The sequence below is a fragment of the Pithys albifrons genome, chromosome 4, assembly GCF_047495875.1.
Source record: "Pithys albifrons albifrons isolate INPA30051 chromosome 4, PitAlb_v1, whole genome shotgun sequence".
Classification (NCBI taxonomy): domain Eukaryota; kingdom Metazoa; phylum Chordata; class Aves; order Passeriformes; family Thamnophilidae; genus Pithys; species Pithys albifrons.
In genome coordinates, this window is record NC_092461.1 from 23,593,858 (window position 1) to 23,616,007 (window position 22,150).

General features: G+C 43.8%; 1 protein-coding gene across 1 annotated transcript; it reads left to right on the top strand.

The window, feature by feature from the left end:
• Nucleotides 1–327: 327 nt before the first annotated feature.
• UBE2QL1 (ubiquitin conjugating enzyme E2 QL1) lies at nt 328–18,135 on the top strand. Its single transcript, XM_071553656.1, has 2 exons — nt 328–1,870; nt 16,827–18,135. Exons 1-2 carry the CDS (start codon nt 1,085–1,087, stop codon nt 16,956–16,958), a joined length of 918 nt encoding a protein of 305 aa, XP_071409757.1. The 5' UTR covers nt 328–1,084; the 3' UTR covers nt 16,959–18,135.
• The last annotated feature ends 4,015 nt before the right edge of the window (nt 18,136–22,150 follow it).

The following is a 22,150-nucleotide window of genomic DNA, read 5'->3' on the forward strand; positions in this document are numbered from 1 at the left end:
AGTTCCCTTTTATAGGTAAGTTCCCATTTTTATAGCTAGATGCTTTATACATGTGAATAGATGCGTTTAGGTGTGTAGGTGTAAGTATGCATATGCAGACGCACTTAAATGTCATCACGTCCTTACACACATGACCGTAGAGCTGTCCTGCCTCAGCGTTGCGTGCGGGCTCCATCCGTGTGCACACACGTGCACTGGAGCTGCCGTGGTGTCGTTTCCCGGGTGTGTGGGCGACGACAGGCACACACATACGCACACAAACACGCACAGACACACACACGCACAGACACACACACTTGTGCAACACCTGCCCACGCACCCGCGGGTCTCTCCGGGCGCCCCTCCCCGCCTGGGCGGCGGGGCCGCTGCCGCAGCACGGGGCGGGGCGGACGGAGCAGGACGGCGCCCGCACTGCCCGCCGGCCGCCGCCCCGCCGAGCCCCGCAGCGGCGGTGCCGCCAGGCGCGCAGGCGGCGCTTCCCGGGCGAGCGGCCCCGCTCCCGAACAAAGGGCCGGGCACGGCGGGGGCTGCGGGCAGGCTCCAATCCCCGCCGCCCGCCCCGGGAGGGAGGCGCCCGGCGCGGCGGGGCCCGGCCCGCGGGAGCCGCCGGGGATTGGCTCGGCCGGGCACGATCCGAAGGTGCCGGGGGAGCCATCTGCAGCGCAGGCGGTTCCGCCGACGCTGTGCGGGGGGAGAGAGGGGGCTCTTCCGTGCGGGCGGCTGGGGGATTGATTTATTTTTTTTCTCATTTCTACCTTTTCTCCCGCCCCCCTCCCCTCCCCCCGACCTTCCTTCCTTTCCACGGGATCATGGCCACGGCGGCGGGGCCGTGATGTCCGCGGGAGCGGTCCCGCTGCGGCAATGCTGCCCGCCGCAGCCCTAGCCAGGGGAGGCGTTTGAGGGGCGGCCGCGCATCCTCCGGCACCGCAGCGGCACCGCCGCCTCTCCGCGCCCCGGACCGGCCGAGAGGGGCTTCGCCGCTCGGCAGCAGCAAACCCGCCGAGCCGGGCTTTAAATTGATAATAGCCGCACTAGAGCCCCAGCGGTGCACAGAGGCGGGAGGGAGCGCAGAGCCGCGCACAACATGGCCACTCTGCTGCGGAAAATCGGGCTGATCCGGCTGCACAGCCGGGACACGGAGGACCCCAAGCACCACCACCACCGCAGCAGCAGCAGCCAGCAGGGCTCCTCGCTCCGTGGCAGGGGCAACCAGAAGAATAGCAGCAACAAGCCGCAGCCGCAGGGCCCCACCGGGGGCGGCTGCAGCAGCAGCAGCAGCGAGGGTAGCCCCGGGGGCCACAAGAACAAGAAGGCGCCGGAGCCGGGCAAGCAGCCCCCGCCGCCAGCGCGCTCGGGAGGCGGCCGGGAGAAGCCGCGGGAGGTGGGCCGGGAGCCCGGCGCCGGCAAGGAGGCGGCGCAGCGCCCCGGCCCCGGCCCCGGGTGCGGGTCGGGGCCGGCGGCGCTGGTGCCCGCGGGCCGGCAGCAGCACTGCACGCAGGTGCGGACCCGGCGGCTGATGAAGGAGCTGCAGGACATCGCGCGGCTCAGCGACCGCTTCATCTCGGTGGAGCTGGTGGACGAGAGCCTCTTCGACTGGAACGTGAAGCTGCACCAGGTGGACAAGGACTCGGTGCTGTGGCAGGACATGAAGGAAACCAACACGGAGTACATCCTGCTCAACCTCACCTTCCCCGACAACTTCCCCTTCTCGCCGCCCTTCATGAGGGTGCTCAGCCCCCGCCTGGAGAACGGCTACGTCCTGGACGGCGGGGCCATCTGCATGGAGCTGCTCACCCCCCGCGGCTGGTCCAGCGCCTACACCGTGGAGGCCGTCATGAGGCAGTTCGCCGCCAGCCTGGTCAAGGGGCAGGTAGGGCTCCCTGCTCGGGGAGGAGCACGTACATCCATCGCTCGGGATGCGGGTGTGTGCGAGCGTTCGGGTGGGAACCCCAAAGGCGGCCAGCCGACGGCTGACCTTGGCCAGGTCCGGGTGACAGTTCTCCCCGAGGACCGGGTCTCACCGGTGGGGCGGAGGCAAGGACACACGTGTGACTCCGGGGTGCCTTCTCGGGCAAGTGCAGCAGAGGTGCGGGGTAGCTTGGAGGGGCGAGCAGCACATGCATCCTTCGTGTCCTCCCACCCGGCTTTTGTCCCTCTGCTTGGTTCTGCCGCCTGTGGCACACCAGGGTACCATGCGCTCCAGGGGCACCTCCTTCGTCTCAAAGCAAAAGGGGCTCTGCGGGCTCCGGTGGGGTTTGTGTTTGGAGCCTCCCGTCTCCTGCCCTTCCCCAGCTCGTCGGCCATACTCGCGGGTCTCTTGCGTGCAGTGCTGCCGCTGGCGGAGCTGGAGCTGCTGCCCCAAGTCTTTGTCTGTGCTGTCCCGCATAGCATCCCTCGGGAGAGAAGGAGCGACCTGGGTTTGAGGCTTGGCACACCAGGCTGAGCTGTGTCTCGGGGTCACACCAGGAATCTCTGCCTGAGTTGCTGGCAAAAGTTGTGCCACTTTTAAATCGTCCGGCCCGAAAGGAACAAGTAATTTCGGGTATGTACTGCAGCTGCAGCAGCTTGACGTTCCTACCAGCTCTCCTCTTCTAAGGAGGTGATCGGTCCCCACGGCAGAGGATCTCGTTTGAGCTGAATCGATGGGTTTATGTTGGTTTTTTTTTGTTTCTCTCCTGCAGAGTATCCTTAGAACTATTTCATAAAGCGTTTTTAATAAATGGGTAAATATTGCTGGTGAACTTCATAAGCAGTCTTTTTTTTATGGTTATTGTAGTGGGCAATGTACACATGGTTGTGACTGAGTGGTTTTCCTGTTTGTGAATGCCCTTGAACTCAAGGGACGTGCACAGCTCCGTGTCTGTCAGTATATGATATTAAGTAACTTCTTAAATTTGTGCTTTGGCAAGAAGGTGGGAAAATAGTGAATAATAACATATTTTCATTTGCTTAAACCTGAGATTACTGCTGTTTCCTTCTATGGAACTGCTTGTATGAGCAGAAGGAAAGGCTCAATTTTTCTTAAGACTGAAAATTAATTTTGATTTTTCAACAGGCTCTTTCGTCAGTGGCTTTTCTTGCTTTTTCTCTATGTGGTTTGGGCCTACTGCACCTTTCTTTAATCAGATAGTAGTTCTCTCTGCACTTCATTTGAAGAGGTCAAGTTCCTAGGTCACCTTGGAATATAAGAAACATCTATCAGAAAAAAATTAATTTTAATTAACAACGAGCTTGCGGTATGTTGAAGTTCTGTTGCTACTCTTACTACATCTCACTGTTAACCCATCTCTTTCTTAGAGAGGCCATAGTTCCTGTTATTTTTAACACAAATTTAGAAGGACAATGCTAAATTCTCTCAGGTTTTTGAAACAATTCAGCTTCTTTCTGTAATGTTGAATGCTAAAGGGGTTAAATTAAGATTTAGTGGGATCATAAAATGGCTCAGTGAAGAGAAGCACTGAATTGTTTTATTAGTAATAAATTCTCAGCTGTGTAATCTGACAATTTTCTTCCCTAAACCACTTAAGAGATTTACAGAAAGTAGTAGCAGTTTTTGATAACAGAGGATGTCTGTGTGGGCATCATTAATGAACACATTTGAAAAACAAAGGTTTCAATAACATTCTTCCAGAAGTTTACAAAGTCAGTTATAATAAAAAGAGAATGCGTGTGGTTCAAAAAAAGGACAGAAATAAATTGCTGACAGTAACTTAGTAGTTAAGTAGAAATAGCGTGCACATTTCAGCCTTTCGGATTGTTCAATCCAAATGGAAAGGTTATTAGGCATTGCTGTCATTAAATTTGTTTTCTGGGTTAGAGAGGTGTCGCCTGTGATGGGCTGCTGGCCTGTCACCGTAGCTGGGCTCTGTGTCATGGGAGCCACGTTTCTGTAATTGCACTCCCCTCCTTATGTAATCCCCACTCCATTGCATAATAGGGCTCAAAATACGACTGGCGCTCCCCTATCCCCATTTCATTTTAACGGTGATCTACTTTGGACCATGTAGTTTTTAAAAATGAAAATGCAGCCAGCGGAGCATCAAGGACTGAGGTGCTGCATTCCCCAGTGCTGCAGGGCCAGGTTTGGGTGACTCCTGCCATGCCGTGGGCAGTCCTGGTGCCTGCAAGGTGTCATCCTGAACCAACAGCAATGGCTGTCACCAGGTTACTTGTGTAATTTCTGTGAGCAGCCTGCACCCTGCAATAGCATGAAATATTCAAGAAACTTGCTCTTAATCAGCAAAGCTGGAAGAGTGAGTGCTGCTCTCCAACACCTCAGAATGACCCTGCCTGAGCAAATGGCGCAGCTGTAGGGCTGAGCGGGTGATGAGGCACTGCCACTGCAGTTGGGTCAACAGGACCTTCCAGAGAAATGGCAGTGGTTTGCAGAGCCATGATTTAGCATGAAATCACTGTGAGTGCTCCAGCCTGTGACACATCCAAAGGTGCATCTCGCTGGCATGGGCGCCAGTGTGAGTGGGCAGGGCCGAATTTCCCACTGGCACACCTTCCTCCTCCTGGTGATTCAAGTGATAAAACCAAGGTGGCTGATTTCATGCAGTGTTTCCCATCAGTCCCATTTTGCTGAGCTAACTGTGATGCTGCCATTCTCTGCTGATTCTTCAGAGAGAGCTAATAGTAACTATGAGCATGTATGACCTTCTGTTTCTTGACAAAGTGATATAAAGCAGATAAAACTAACATTGAAAATACATTTTCAGACAGTCAAGAATCTTGAAAAATTCAGATTTTTTTCTAATGGATTTCACAGAACTTTTAGCAGAGTAAAAGAGAAATTAAGTCGTTCTGGCATCGTATGGGATGTCACTCAGGAGGCATAAGTGAATAACATAGAAATTAAATCAGTAGTTTTCCATTACTTTTCAGTATTGCCTTTATGAGTCCAGGTTCCCAAACCTGAGCGTGTGTCCCAGGGACTGGATTTCAAAGCAGGGTGGCTGTTTCTCTGGATTTCACAAAGCAAAACCCATATGCCTCAGATTACTTTGCTTGAGAGATGTCTTACCTTATGGGGTGCACACCCTTGCTTCCTATCATCAATCCAGTATTGCATTTTTAGATTTTTTTTGGATATAAAGAAAAATGTTTAAATGGAAGAGAGAATATTTTTATTTGAATGTAACAGTTCAACCATCAAGAAACTTAACTTTGTTTTTCTCAGTTTTCAAGGAAAAAAATGCTAATTAACAAACAAGTTGGGGTTTGTTTGGTTGGTTGCTTCAGCTATTCAGCTGAGAAAATCAATTATTCACACAGCTCTAGTCAGTATCTTGAGGGGAATTCTCAGTACATCAAAGGCCGAAGACTGTTTATCTGTCTGGGATCCAGAATCTTATTTTAAAAAACGTGGTGTTGTCCTTAACTCAACTGTAGCCTTGCTTTAAAGGGATGACTTTATACTTGCTTCCTGCACAGTCAGCTGCTAACTGGCTCCTGTCATCACAGGCAAAAGCTTGGCCCTGCTGAACCAGCGAAGTGGTGGCTGTGAGCTGCTGCAGAGCCTTCGTGCCAGCCAAGGAGGTGGGGTGATGCTAATGAAGTAATTTGAAAACCAGTTGTTTGTTGTCCTTGAGGCAAAGGTTTGACATGCCTGTCTAGGCAGAGATTCTCATGTCTTGTCTGTCTGTCCATCCTGGCCAAGCAGGTGGCCCTTGGAGTGTTATCCCTCCTTAGCCCTTTAAAATGGTTTATTGATAATTTAAGAGAGAGGTTTAAAAATTAGCCTGTTGCTCTCTACTTCCTCCTAATGGTGCCATTGTTAAAATAATGTCAATAATTGAAGGAAGAAATGGGGAACAGTGCTGGTCACAGGAGAGGGTTGGAACAGCAGGAAGTTCATCAAGGCTCTCTTTGAGTGACAACACACAGGGCTGAGACCAGTGCCCATGTTTTGGGGAGGAGTCATTTGCCTGTCCTGAAATCATGGTGGATGATGTGGTCCCAAAGGAAAAGGAGCAGACTTTGTCCAAAAGTGGGAGAGGGTTTTGTGTTTCTAATAGACATATTGTTACTCACTAAAGAGGAATTATTTGATGCTGGTTTGGTGGACTTTTAAAAGAGGACAAAGCCATGTATACCAGTTTCCAAATAATGCATCAGGAATTTTCTTCTTTTTTGAGAGCAACAAACAGAGCTGCACCTGATGCCTTGGGGACCTTTGACTTAAGCTTGCAGTACTGCTGACCAGTGTTTTGTCTTTTTATGAGTCCCTTGTTCTGTCCATGGAGACAGGACTTCCAGCCAAAGGCAGCTATCAGGTAACTGACGACTGCAGATTATGTCATGGGAAAAGGTCTTAATTTTGAGGGAAATACTCCCTTATTCTTCCAGTGAACAGAAGTACCATAAGATTTTTAGCACGATTCTTCCGGGGGGGGCATAAAAATTTTGACAGGACATACTGAAATAGGAACAAGGAACCTCTAGTTCTGAATTTTCTTTCTGTTGTTGGCCTCTCTCTCATGATTTAAATAAAAATGAAAAGATAGTTTGTAGTTAAGCTTTAATTCTGTATCAGAGAAGTTCCTGAATTCAAATAAAAGTTGTTGGTATCTAGTACTTTGATCGCTCACGCTGTAATATTAGAAATACCTCAGTGGAATCCTGTTTGTTTGCTTCAAATGGTATATGCCTTGTATGACTATAGAACAGATTTATCTTTCCATTTTAAAGGTACAAGTATCCCAGCTGACTTCTACCAAATTGAAACAGGAGAAATGGGCTTATTTTATGAAAAACACCTACAGAAGGTAGATGTTAATCATAGTCCAAATTACTCCCTCTTCATCCTTTCAAACAAAAGTGTGAGCGAGCAAATAGCAGATGGGACTTGCACAGTGTCCAGGAGGTCAGCAGACTCCAGGTCTTTCAAATATGTATAGCAGAAATTAATTGCAAATCCATGGTTTTCATACTCCAGATGCTGGGTTTGAGGACTGCAGCCATGAATAAATCAGCTAATCTCAAAGGCTGCAGAAATGTAGAGAGAACACACTGGCCTCTGAATTAGGGCCTTAAAAATTAAAACTGTTTTGCTTTTTGCTTTCGGTTCCTTGCCCAAGAAAATTATGATGGTTATCATCAAGGAAATAAATGTTACTTTATGTCCATGGGTAAAAGCCACATCGACTCATATACAAAGGTGACAGAGAAGACTGTGTTAGGGGGTATGTTCTCCTATGAAAAGGTATAAATGGTGGGCCAAAGAGGTAACAGTATTGTTTAGCTACAGAGGAAAATCAGATCTATTGGCCTTCTATGATATCTCTTTTATTTCAATTGAAAAACCTAGGACTGTCAAGCTGAAATGTAAGTGGGAGCATATATATTTGCTATGTTGAGATGCTGGGCCTGATGAACAGACTGGAAAAAATATCGTTTGTGTGTACTCTGATATATTGCTGTTCTGGCCATCAACTATTATTATGCAAATATATTCTACTGAGAGGAATGAAGACACAGAGATTCCAACTCATTGAAATAAGAGGCTGTTCTAATTCTTTTAAAGAGCAGGGGGAACATAATCTCCATTTTTCTTCTTCAAAGAATAAAAATGAAAATTTAAAAATACTTTCAACTCTCATCCTTAATGTTAAAATAGTCATCAAATAAATTAAATCCCTAAATTGAAACAAACTACTTATTTTAAAACATGCTTTTATCGAGGGAGAACTAATTCTTCCTGGCAACACTTGGCTGATCTCCTAAATAAGAATTTGAAAGAATTGTGGCTTTGGATTGTAAAAGCATTGAACTTGCTCAAAAGAGCAAGGTTCTTCTTCCATGAATTATGTAAGAAGTGCTCATTTTCTTCAGTGAGAGTGTTCAGGCAGAGGGAACCTTGTAGTATTGGAGTCTTTTGTCAGATACTTGCTTGAAAGTTGTATTTTTTTCAAAGGCAGAAAGCTCAGTCCTGAAGGGTGATATCCTTCAGGAGAAGTAACCTAAATAACCCACTTTCTATTGTAAGGAAGATTTACTCTTCCTTATACAGGCTGATCTTGAAAATATGCAGCTTTCTTAGCCTCTACACAATGCCCAAGGATTTCCATGCGTGACTGGAGACTTCCAGATTGGAGATTTGTAACTCCCCAGTAATTCATCTCCTCATATCCTGGGAGTCTTACTGCTAGGCATGATCCGAGGCATGTCCCAGCGTGGGCATCTGCTCTCACTAAGTGGGGCGTTTGTTAAGTAACATAGTATTGGCTGTGTTTCTTTTTCCCATCTAAGCTCCTGTGGGCTGGTGAGGGTCAGTGAAGAGCTCTTCTTTTCCTTGATGTATTCAGTCCTTCACATACAGTTTCTGGTTTTCTCCTGTAAATGTCAAAAAAGGTAACACTGATGTTCAGGGCAAAGGGAGATGGGAAGATTTCTGGGTACAGTTCCTCCTCAGTTAAACAGGGAGAACCTCAGAGGCTGTGGTAGTTATGCTGACTGAATGGTTTAAAATGTGTCTTAAATTTTAGGTGCACAACATAGAGCTGTTGCACTTGTGAATGGAATAGCAAGTTCTGTTGGACATTATTGTAGTTTTTGAAAGCACAGGTGCTGGTCTGGGTTCTACTCCATAGGTCATTTCTGAAGGGTACTGAACACTCTGTGATGTTGGTCTTTAACTCAGTCTGCAAACAGCAGTAACTGAGTAGGTCCTGGAAGTTACAGGACAAGCTGCACAGGAAGGGCATGGTACTGTTGCCTAACCTGGCTGGCAGAAAAACCAGTGCTGCACTGGGAATTGAAGGAGTCTAAGCTAGGGAGAGGTATGGGTGTGCTTTGATAGCATGAATTTACAGTTCCTACAAGTGTACACAGAACAGGTAAATGGGCACCACACATCACACATTCAGGTGATTCCTCTTCTGAAACAGGGTCAGGGTGCCAGTCTGATTTGCCCCATTCCAGTTGGAAGTCACACTGAGGAAGGATGCATCAGGCATGCCTGTTCTCAGCCATGCATGGCAGATAGCTGCCTATGTCATGCATGTGCAGAGTCTGTCCTTGGAAAATGTCTGTTTTCATTTACTTCATGGTTTTGTGTGTGTTGTTAAAATCAATGATCTTCATTGACATAATCCTCTTCTGCACAGGCTCTCCAAAACCCATGGAACTTCTGCAGTGACTCCTTGACAGAGTTACAAGTCAGTTACAATCCCAAACCTTCACTCAAAGGCGAGTGAAAATAAACCCGAGGAAGGAAGATGTAAGCCTGCATTATGAAATGGCCTGGAGCTCAGATGCTTGTCATAGTCAGGCTTTATGAGCTGTGGAATGACTACATATTTCTCCTGTTTCTAGGTTTGTTGCAAATGGTAACAAACCTCCAGCAGCAGTAAGAAGTATAGGGCTTGTTTCCGTAATACGTGCACATAAAAATACCTAAAGCATCACAAAATGGAGGAAATTAATGTTACTACTCTTTCACATTTTCTGTGAATTTTTATAAATGTCAAATTTTCTGTAAATTTGACAAGATTATGTCAATTAAAATATATCTAGTATTCTACAGTTATTGGGGAAGGAGGTTATTTAGAGCACTTAGCCTGAGAAGAGGTTATCCGAGTTTAGTTTCCAGGTTTTGCCATTGGCTTCGGGTGCAGACATGGTGAAGTCATATAACTTCACTATATTCCTCTTTCCCACCTGTAAAGTACAGGTAATTCTCTTCTCAAAGGTCATTTGAGGATATGTACTTAAAGCACTCAGAAGTGGGATCTCTATGAGTAGATGTCCATGTGCATCAGCATGAAACATACCGCAGTCAAGAGATTGACACGTTTGTATAAATAGCAGGGGGAAAGCATGTCAGCTTGTGACTCTGATCTTACTAAATTTGCGTTTAACTCGATTAAATGTTCCCAGAGGCAGCGTGCTTTTTACTACTGTTTTGCTCTTTTTTTGTTTTAGCATTGTAAAACTTTGAGGAATGTGGAGATAGACATTGTTGTCTGGACTGTGGAGCCTTTGTCTTTTCAGCCTGTCATAAAGGATGGTTTGCTTTGCTTTGGTTGGGTTTACACCCATGACTGTGTTTAACTTGGGTAACTTCAGGTTCCTGATGTGGAGGACCTGTGTGCTTATGGAAAGAGTAGATGTCATGTTCCTAACCTTCTCACGTGGACTGGCCTTCAGGCACTCTGCTGGTGCCTGATTCCACAGAAAGGTATCCCTCTGTCACCTGGACTAGCAGGTACTCATCTGGCAGCAGGGAACAGGGACTATCTATTTTGACAGAAGCCCACTATTGTAAGACATTCAGCCCTGGAGATGCTTGAGGCACCTTCAAAGAATGTAGCCAGCCACCCAGATTTTTTTATTCTTTTGCCTACACAGAGTTTGTCCCACCCATACAATGCAGGAAGGGAGTTTCTTAACCCTTATTTGTGCTGCAATCAGGCTGCCAGCTCTGTGCTGACTTGGTAAAGGTGAGGAAGAGCAGCGCAGTGCTCTGGAGCTGTCAGAGACTGGAGCTGTAAGTGTTTCTATCGATTAAGAGCTACCAGCATCAGGCTGTACGAAGATAAATGAGCATTTCTAATTGCTCAGCTGGAACTCGGATTTCTTTTTCCTGGACAAAGAACAGTTCCACTCCCAGAAGGCGCAGTTCATAGGATGCTTAAAAGCCGGAACGTGCTATGTTTTCATTTCTTTGTATGGATTATCCTTAAAAAAGAGAACAAAAAAAGCAAGTAATTTCTGAAATACTGTTTCAGAAATTACACATTTGCAGAAAAACATCAGATTTTTAATTCTCTTATGCTGTGGCATCAACAATACTTGTCTGTATCAGTTTCTGTACTGCTTTGTTTTAGCTATAGCTAATAATATATAGTGCAATATAAATTATATGCAGTTTTTGAGACACAACTGTGCCTCATCAGTACGTGAAGGAAAAAAGATTATAAACCATGTAATTGGGGGAAGAGACTCTGTATATTGCACTCTAACAGTGATGTTGTGACACATTGCAATCTTTGTACTGAGAGCATGACAGTAGCTCACTTCAGCATCGTTTTACTTTTGAATGTTTCTCTAAAGCCAGTGGAAATATTTTTCTCTGTAAACTTGTTTAAAAGCTCTAGGATAAGACCAGTTCAGGCTTAAGCACTGAAGCTCTGTTCCTTATCAGAAAATATTTGAGTATGTTTGCACAGTATGTGGCTTTGAACGGTTGGGGCCCAAAGCCGTTAGTCGCTGGCACAATATGGAACATGTTACATACCAGAAACTCATAACATGCTTCAGTACATAGGAAATTCACAGTTTTGTATCATCCATGGAGATGCCTGAGACAACAGACTTGGAAAATGGCCATGTCTCTGTGGATCTTCTTCCTGTCCTTGAAGGGATCACCACAGATGTCATGTGTGGCATAGTAACTTTCTGCAGTCTTTTGTATGTTTCTCTCAACCTTTGCTTGTTTTCCATCACCTGACATTTACCCAGAGGGTGGGTCCGTAGATCCTGCTAAAGAGATCTGCTAAGTGAGAGAAGCAGAAAATGGAAACTGTCCATGCATTCTTATGCAAAGTTTAGCCCCATGTGGCGAGGTATGATTTTCCTTTGGGAGACCAACCTTGAGTTATTTGCATTGCCAGGAGCTGAAGAGTTTGCGTTAAGAGCTGTGCTAACAACGTGAAGGTTTGCCTGCCCCAGAGTCTCTTAGCTGTGCACTTGAAATGTATATAACTTTTTGTTAACTGGTCCAGGAAAAAGAGTCTAGATGTGCCTGAAGGGTTTGCTGTGACATCTCAAGAGATGTGTAGCACAAGGACTTACATTTTTTCCACAATAACATCAGCTTTTCTAGGACTGATGGCTGCATACAATAAATCTCTGAAAATGTGGGACCTAGGATATGGCATCAGGAGAGAACTGATCACAGTTTTGGAGGGTTCAGGACCTGTGCTGGCAGTTCAGCTCCAAGTGTCTAAGCTGGACTTACCAACCACCATAGGTCCCTTCCAGCCAGGACTTCAGTTATTGTATGAGTCTGTGAAAGGCTGATGGCCAGTACATAGTCCTGTCCTTCCAGGTAGTGCCAACAGGACACACATGGAAGCACACCTGGTACTGTGTGCTTCACTAGAAATGTTGGGGTTTGCGCTGGAAGCTACCATCATTGGTTTGGCAAGAGAGAGAAATTGCTTTGTTTCTGCCAAAGAAATCCTCCTGACTCTGTAAAGACCTGTAGAAATGTCAGGACTGTTTTTTGTGATATGGAGGCCAGATGTGGCAGATACATGGTCCTAGTGGAATTACAGTGCTCAAGAGTTCCATGTTTTGTATTTGGCATCTCTGCACAGGACTTAACTCTCTTTTCAGACCACTTTGTGACCTGGTGGTGCTGGGGAAGAATCAGCATGGCACATTGCTGATAATGGTACTGACATACTTTAGAGAGCTACTAGATGGGGAGTTGAATACTTTTGCGGATGCACTTCAGTGTCACGTGGTGATCTGAAGGGGAGAAGTGTTCATGATTGTGGAAGAATGCAGAGACTACTGCAGCATCACTTGGAAGTAGAAAAGCTCCCAGATTTGCCCACAGTGGTCCACATATGTGGATGTGTCATAGTTTAACCTCAGCTGGGAACCAAGTACCATGCAGCTGCCACTGGCTCACCCCATCCCCCACCTGGCTGGGGAGGAGAATCAGGGAAAAAAAGTAAAAAGTTGTGGGTTGAGATAAGAAGTTATTATATTTTACTTGGTTTCAATAATCTACTAATAATTATAATAATAATAATTGTAATGAGAGAGAGATACACCCACTGACTGATGCCCAACCCTGTCCCGGAGCAGTGATTGGCCCCTCCCAGGCTACTCCCACCAGTTTATATACTGGGCATGACATTCTGTGGTATGGAATATCCCTTTGGCCAGTTTGTGTCAGCTGTCCTGGCCATGCTCCCTCCCAGCTTCTTGTGCATCTGCTCTCGGGTATGGCACAAGGCACCAAAATGCCCTTGACTTCATGCAAGCACTGCTTAGTACCAGCTAAAACATGGGTGTGCTATCAACATTATTCTCATACTTAATCCAAACCACTAGTTCTACTAGAAAGAAAATGAACTGTATTGCAGCTGAAACCAGGACAGAGGGACAAATCGTACTTGAGATTCACTTTGGGTCTTTGCTGAAGATTGCAGGAGGGAGCGGTTGGTCCTTGGTATGGCCAGGATCCTGAGAAGGCTACCCACAGCAGACTGTGTTCCAGGAGGTCTTTCTGCCTGCTGTTATCAGGGTTATAGATTGGATCCTTATCAGCTATTTGTTCAAGCTCGTTAGTTTGGACAAAGCCCGAATGAGTGACATGCGATTGCTCCCCATGCCATGCAGACTGGGCGCAGCAGGAGCACGAGCGAGGGAGGAGGCTCAGCACAGCACACGTCCCCCTGGGTTTCAGCATGGCTGCATAAACCAGTTGGGTGCTGTGGCATTGCTTTCACCTTTCATATGTTTCTAGCTTGTTAAAATTGTATCTTGATAAGTACACGAAGTCACAGCAGATGGCAAAATCTGAAATGTTCTCTCTAGCTCTTTAATTAGGTTTTCAGTTATTCTTTTATGAAAGGCACTCTGTGAGTGCCTGAAAGTATTGCAAGTATTTAAATAAGCTCCTGGCGCAACTTCTCAGAGCTGAAGTCGACATTGATATCTTTATGAAAGGCTTTCTTGGGTATTTCTCTGTTGTTTTTAAATCTCTTGTGGAATGTTTTGATCTTGTTCAGATATCAGTTTGATACCTTTCCTTGATGTGGTGCTGGACACATCAAAACATTGACTGTGCAAATGATGTATATTCCTTACCCCAGCAGTAGTGACACATGAGGTTTCGGTACAAAATGCAGTTGTGTTCAATAGAGCTGTGGCCAGCAGCATATTTACATACTGTATATACCATCGTTATCGTGTTTGCAGAATGCAGCAGCTCACAGGCTCCTGAACAGAGTTAAAATGACTGCATGTTTAAGTAGCAGTCTGAAAATAAACTGTAGTCAGAGCTGGTAACGGTGCCTGTTAAAACATTTGACACTTTCTTTTATAATTGCGTCCAAAATTACATTTTTTACTTAAACTTGGGAAGAGTTTTATGGCAATGGCAAAAAGCTAAAAATCAGTAAGACAGTAAGTACCACCCGAGTACAGACTCAAAAGCATCCCAACTCTGTCATCTGAAATTCCATACTTCTTTCTTTACTTGAGGCACCAAATAGGGAAACTTTCGGTCCAGAAGGTTAAATTTTATCCAAATTATAAACAGCTGGCAGGATATTGGTTAATAAGAGACAGTGCTGACCATGCCACCCATAGTTTCTGTATAAACATAGAAATACATGGACTAAAGCATGGTAGAATTAGCTGGTCTTTTATGGTGCAGTTTACATACAACCTGCATATGGTACCAGGATGGAAGTGGATTTAATGATCCATTGCAACAAAAAATATCAGAATAAACTCCTGGAGCAATGCTCATTTCATCTGCCATCATCTGTGATGATATTCACCACGTTATTGTAACACCAGAGAATTCTTACTTTCCTGCTTTGAAAGTCAACCATGGCTAACACCAAACATGAGCAATGCAAAGATCCCATTTCTACATACAGCTCAATATTAATACTTTGTTATAGCTAGGGAAGACATGGATCATACTGTCCTAGGTACTGTGCACATAATGCAGAAAGGTATCAAAGCCTTAAATGTTAGAAAATAATGTGTAAAACACAGGACATGGCACATGGATCTAATCCAGAAATTTAGTACAGTAAGTTTATGTTTGCTTTCAAAAATATTTCATTGGTGAGTTTGAGGACAGCATTTCCTGTGGTGATTTAATGTTCTGTTGCACTTTGCTTTTATCTCTTCCTATGTTTCTCTAAGTGTGCTTCCAGCAAAACCTCAGATTAGGAAGAAAATACAAAATGCGTTTTGTAACAATGAAAGTACTCCTGCAAGATAATAATTATGATTGATAATTACACATTATATAACTATGTATTAAAATTATTCAGTAAGATTTAAAAGTATGTTACTCAGTTTTATTTAATTATTCCATTCGTCACAAGTAAATGTGCTCTAAGAAAATTTATGATCAGGGTTAAATTTGGAACCATTCAGATTATCCTTATTTGGGGCATACTAATTGCCAGATTAGTGTGGAGATGGAGAAGAAGGTGCCTCACTGTGTAGTCTATTGAAGGGTATTTAAAGAGGAAATACATTTCTAGTCTGTAAATGACAACTAGGGAGAAAGGCGAGAAAAAGCACTGACAGGTAAAATAGCTATTTTTGTGAAATAGGAGTGGACTGTGAATCAGTTGAGGTGGGAATTAGAGGCTGTTCCTAATCTTCAGTTAAGGTGGGTTCTGAAGAGAACTCAAACTGCACTGAAAAATGACTTGTTAAAACAGGAGTAGGAGACACCTTTTTTCTGTCATGTGTCTGTAGTTTTGTTATAATAGAAATAGCATTGAAGACAAAAGAGCCTCTGCAATATTGTGACAGTTTTCTGGAAAGAAATAATTTGTCCACAGTGCAGACTTAGCTTACTCATTTTAGTCTGTAACAGTAACTTTTATACTCTGAGTACAGATTTTGTTTTATTTTTCCCATTTCCCCCCCTTTCCCCCCTTCCATATTCCTGATTATTTTCTCAGTATTTGTTGCATGCGATTGCAAGTGACAATTTTTGGTATAAATTGCAATTTGACAGTAAAATCAAGGAGGCAAAATATGCCCCCTAATGCATCATTTTGAACTAAAGAATAGAAATAATGAGAACATACTAATTTGGCTCTTAATGATTGCAACACAGCAATATGATATCTGCTCATCCAACACCATTTATTGTTAAAAAGGCATTCAGTGCAGTCTTTAAAGGTATTTATTGTTATAGAGTGCTCTTAATCTGCAGCTATACTTCTTTCTTGTGTCTCAGTTGGTAATTGACATAGACCAATGTGAAAAATAAGGTAAGCTATTAAAAACTCAGTAAAAGTCTCTATTGCCAAACAAGGATTTGAAATTTTATACTGCTGTGCATTTAGAGGTAATATCTAATTGCAGAGTAATAAAAATGCAGTATGTGTGAATGGATATGCTTTCATTTATTATCAAACTTGTCATGAAGGGGTAATAAGCAAATTAGAATTTTTGATGTAAGTTGGAAGCAAGTTGGTTTAAGGCGCTCCTGCTTTTGAAAAAGGCTGGAGCTGTTCATTTCTCACGGGTCAGATTGGAGGAAGAAACATGAAGTGTGTTTCGTGGGATGGATGTAATTTTTAGTGACAACTGTGCGTTGGCAGCGAGGGGGGAGATACGGACAGTCCTGAGATGCTGCCGTGCTGAGGCACCAATTCAGTGGCGCATCAGCGTGTGTCTCTCAGTCCCTGTGTGCACAGGGCTGCCCCCCTGGCTGTGCGGGGTGGGCATGAGGCTCCTCATGCCAAATACTTAATGGCAGAGGTCCCAGTGCAGCAGAGAGGGAGGTGAGCCCTGTGGCACGGCCGCAGCGGCAGCCGCTGGTTGCTGCATGCAGGGCAGCGTGCCAGCACAGGGTCTCGCTGGGGAGAAATAGCCCAGCAGATGTCTCCTTTTGTTTTTAATCTTTTTTTTTTCCTCTTCACTGAGTATAATTTTTAATCATCTCTAATAATGCATTTGTCTGCTCAAGTTTGGGAACTCTGTTTTCTGGTACCCGTAAGGGAATGTCTTTTGGGCTGATGCATTGAAAAGTTGAGCTGTGGTTTCCAGATGTGTGTTCACATCTTTAATGAAGGTTTTCTTTTTGTTTGGCGCAGGGCCGTATCTGCAGAAAAGCTGGCAAATCAAAAAAGTCATTCAGTCGAAAGGAAGCTGAAGCAACATTTAAGAGTTTGGTGAAGACCCATGAAAAATATGGGTGGGTCACCCCGCCCGTCTCTGATGGCTGATGTTAGCAACCTGCACTTGACAAAAATGCTGAAAAAAAGTACTGTGACATCTCCTCAGTGCTGTACACCGCCCATCCTTTTCTACTTCAGCTTCAGTTACATACCATGAATGTCAAGGAGACATCTAAGTTATTTATGAACAGATGTGTTTACAGAGGGGGAGAAAAAAAATGTGTAGGATTATGTTTCAAGACTGGAGAATGGTCATCATTGAAGTCACTTGAGCGGATGCTGAGATTGCGTCATTTACCCCCATACAGCCCACATTGTCTTCAGCTTCTTTCCATGACAGCAGCACCAAACAGCAGTACTGGAAAGTCTATCCATTACTGCTCAGTTCATTTAAATGTAAATGAAACCGTTAATATTTAATAGGGAAGCAGTGCATTGCAGGTACATGTTTGCTGTGCTGTTTATCTTTGTCTCCTAGCAGGTCAACATAACTTGAAGATTTGTCTTTATGTGGAACTGTGGTCTGCTGTGACTAAATTTAGACCTCATTTGTGCTCTATATATGACCTTAAATGAAACCAGAATTAAAGTGCTGAAAGATCCTAGTGTTGAAAAATTATTAAGTGGAATCACCCAACCGGTTACAATGTGCTCTCTGTGCTGATATTGTGATGTGCTGTTCAGAAATAAACCAGTGCAGTTAGCTGAAGGTTAGGTGGTTTTTTAAACACATCCACATCAGGGCTCAAAGGAGTTTGTTGATGGTAGCAGAACAATTATTATCCTGCTGGTACCTTCTGCAATAGCATGTGGCCTGTCAGTTCTTCAAAACAGCAAAACAAATGAATGGAAATGGACAAAACAACCTTGAAATTTAATTTTGAAATGATATGCCAGTAACAGAGTAAAAATTTTCAAGTCAAATGGAACATGGTTTGTAAGATGATTTGCATGACTGGAATTTTTCTTTTTTATTTTCACTCAATAGACATTGTATGTACTTAGAGCCCAGTATCTGAGAAAACCCACTGATGTATATAAATGTCCTATTATTTAATCATTAAAATTTAAGTTTTCTGGTAAAAAAATTGAAAAAAAAACTTTCTAAGGGACTCCATAAAAGCTGAAGGTAATGTTGAGAATGGTATACAGAAGTATTAAAAAATGTGGATTCCAAATGGAAAATCGTATTGGACACGTGCTGAATAAAATCACCAGTATCATTTCTGTTGCCTCAGGAATTCAATCATTTTGGCCTGCTCTTGTATTCAAAGTAATAGTTTGCTGTTTTGAGATTCTAAACACCATATAGATGTATCTGTTGTGATATTTTAGTTGAAACTAGGACAGTATTGATTGTAAAGCTGATTTGGAGGGGAAAAGCAGTGTGTGTTTGGAAACACTTTCCCTTGTATGGCTTACACAAGAACCAATCAAAATGGTTGACCAGTTTCTGTTACAGCAACAGTGGAGACTATGCAGAGAGTTTGTGGGTCTGGAGTTTGATTTAAAACTACACACAGCATAGAAGAACAAAAGAGTTGCAAAGGACAATGGTGTTCAAACACAAGTGAAGACGCAGCAGTGCAGATATTCTTGCAGTACTAGTGAAAGTCTCTGCTCAGTTAACCTACCGATGCTTTGTCAGCTAGATACAGAGAACAATAATGAAAGCCTTCACTGAAATGAATATGCAGGTCGGAGCCACTCAGTTCTGTGGAGATACATGGTTTCTTGCACTTCTAATCTTCATCAGTAGTCTCTTCTCATTCTCCCCTAATCATTTGTGATACCCACCTGGTGGGCTTTCACTCAGTTATAAAGGGAAATGCTTTGTACCACAAACTTGCCCACATCTTGTTGTCATTTATCTCACCCTGCTTTATACGGGGAGACATTGCTATCATCAGTGTGTATGTGTATATATATATATACTTTTCCCCTCAAACTGCATATCAGTTCTGTGCATCCAGCAGCAGAGATGTCTTTTGAGTGAGGAATAACATTTCAAGATTTCAAGTAATTTACTTACTCAGTTTTTATAACCTTTTTTTTGCTATCCCTTATGAAAGAGGAAACTATTATGTTTGCTTAAGCATCAAATAATTTGCAATGCATAGTGTGACTCCCTGAGAACACAAAGAGTGATCTAGCACTGGAAAGCATAAGGTTTGTTACTTGCCTTTGGAAAAGCTCTTCTCTCATCAGCACAGCAAAATTATGTTAAAAACAGCATGAAGGTGTGGTAAGTCTTTGGGGGTGATTATTTCTTTTTTTGCTGTTTTTTAACCTGTCTCTTTTTTCCGTCAGTGGGTTATTTTAAATCTTCCTGAGAACCGTATCTTTAATATTTAATTAAAGGGTTAGCTAAAAGGAACGTAGTGGGTGGATTGCTACCACTTCCCTCAAACCTACTTATTATGTGTCTTCTTAAGTGTGCTTTAAATAGTTAGAGCAAACATCATCGCTAAAAATCACAGTTACTTTCTGGCTGTGGGAGGTTCTCTGCATCACTCAGCGTCTTGGAGCAGTAGGAGAGGCAAATCAAAAAATCTAGAGTACTTTGAAGCTGTAGCAGAAGGGGAGCAGAGTGTATGTGGTGATAAGCTGCAGCAACAAATCGTGCAAGGAAGAAAGAAGGCAAAGTACAGTGCATGAACTAGGGCAGGATGAAGTTCCTGCTGCACCAAAAATAATACTGCTCTTATTGAAAAGACGATCGCTTATGGCAGGAGCAGCCTGTGCCGGGGGGATGCAGGAAAAAGGGGACAGCAGGGAGTGCATTGTACTTCTGAGAAGGGAGGGTGATGGCTAGGAATGTGGTTAATTAAGAGATCTATAAAGAGGGTTGATCTATTTAGGGAAAATTAGTTTACGGCTTCTGTCTAATTGTATGCTAGACAGGTTCTACTTTCTCTGCAACAGACAAGCCTTAAAAAAAGTGAAGGAGAAAACTGGGAAAGGAAAAGTGTTTGAGAGGAAGGAAGACAGGAAGACCTGGGAGAGAGAGAGAATGAAGTATGGGCTGGAGAGGGTATAACTGGGCAGGAAAAACAGGATAAAAAAAGCCTGATGATGGAAGGGTATAAAATGAAGGATCAAAGGAGAACAGCACAGCACCAGAAAAAGCAATTAAGGTAGGACCTACTGCAGAAACTGATTGCAGAGCTGTTCCAGGTGCCTTTCTGTTGAGGGAGATACAGAAAAAAAGATCCCAGAACATCATGTTTGTTTATATCCCAGAAAGTGAGAAGTGCTTCCTCCTTGTTCTGTCCTCCTTCTGACAGCTGAGAAGATGGATGCTAGGATTTGGAGCTGTGGCGTGGAACTCAAATGAGGTCATCACCTCACTTCTGTGACTGAGAAATTAAGCCAAGTGTCGTTCCCAGATCCTAAATTCAAGAAGACCAAAACGAAAACAGATTGGACAGTCATCTGCTTGGTCAAAGTTCCTCAATATCAGAGAAGTGGGAGGATTTTTTTTTTTTTGCAGACAGTAAACCTCAATATTCCTCGTTTATCCAATAAAAAAATCTCTTTAGGACTTCTTGCAAAATTAGCAGTCAGCACAGGTCCTCCAGCTCTCATTAGACCACTTTTATCAGGAAGATTATTTTCCATCTGCTGTCCCCAGAACAGATGATTATTTGAAAATAGCATCTGGGGAGGTGTGAAGCTGTATTGGGAACTTACTTCCAGGCTTCTTTGGAATATATCCTTTTGAAGGACCTTTGAATCTGAAAAAGCTATTTGACTGAATGTAGGCATTGAACAAAGAAAGCTTATGATAAAGGAGGAAAACTGTCTCTGAATACCTAAATGCTGAAAGATTTCCACAAAGAACAGAACTGATGATTTATATGCGGATATATTTCTGTGTCATTAGAAATTGGTCCTTAAAGTTCAACAATCAAAAACTCAGCAGTCAAAGACCTCTTGAACTTGCATTGTTTTCTCCCCCAAACAGGATGTGTCTCCTTCATTCCAGTCTAAACTTCAGTCCTGAGCCCAGATCATAAGTATGGGCTGTTTATTTGGTGCTATGACAGTGTATTATATTTAAAAAACCAGCTTGGTTCATTATCCTTGTCCAAAGCAGTATCTGAGATCCTAAAACAAAGGTTTTTGCATAATACCAGGGTTGGGACAAAGCCTTTCCAATATAACAAATGCATGTGATATGACAATATATACTTTTAGAAAACTCCTTTAGAAAGACATTCAGAGTCACAACTGCCAGCCAGTGACAGCTGTGATGGTCAGCGCTCTGATGTGCTTGCACTTTCCGTTCCACAGGAACTTGCAATAGACACAAATCTATTCTTGATAGTCTGATTGTACAGAGAAGAATATCATAGAACTCAATAGCTTTGGGATTTAAATCTCAGTATTTACTTCACCACATATTTTCCCCCCCCCAAGATTTTCGGGCACCCACATGGCACCTCAGTGTCTTCATTCTATGCTGGCAGTATGACTAGCATGGTTATTTGCGTGACTCCAGTGAGGTGGTCTATTACGAACACACTTTTTGTGGAAGTTTTTAGAGGTTAAGTGTCTATCATCTGAATGCCTGAGTGTGGAACTTGGCAGATGTACTGTGGATTTACTTGTTAGTGTTACACAGGCAGATGTGATGCATAGGCATCCCAAAGCTTAGCTGAAATTACTTGGCGAAGCATCTGCAGAGAGTCACTGTGAAAAGTTGGTGTCTTCCATGCAGTAGGTAACTCCTGGTGAAGAAGATTCCTCTCAAATTGTACTGTGATCTATACAATAGAATGAAGCGGGCCGACCTGCTGGTACAATATAATTTTGCAGTTACGTTTTTCCTCCCTTTCAAGCACCAACCTGTATTAAATAGTCTACTACAGACATCTCATTTCAGACAATCATGATCAGTAGCGATGCTGAAGTAAAACCCCTGAATTTCTATCTCCTCCAGCCTTCCCAGTGCATTCCTGAGGGGAAGATTAAGCCCTGATCTAAACTGAAGGGGAGAGATGGAGAGGGCTGTGAACATGCATGGAAAGCAAGCACTGCCCTGCAAAGTGCCAGCTGTGGGAAGATGGGGGCAACAAGCCTCTGGGCTTACCTAGGCAATGTGCCCCCGTCTTGTTTTCAAATACTGACCTTGCAAATGCTTACCAAACATACATATTACTTGGATCAAATCAAAGGGTTCATCACACCTCTGACCTGAGTGCCTGTTTGCAGAGCATATGGGTTACTAAATATGC

Coding starts and splice junctions, on each gene's coding strand:
- UBE2QL1 (XM_071553656.1), top strand. CDS start 1,085: ATGGCCACTCTGCTGCGGAAAATCGGGCTGATCCGGCTGCACAGCCGG. Junction 1,871..16,826: donor CCAGCCTGGTCAAGGGGCAG/GTAGGGCTCCCT, acceptor TGTTTGGCGCAG/GGCCGTATCTGCAGAAAAGC.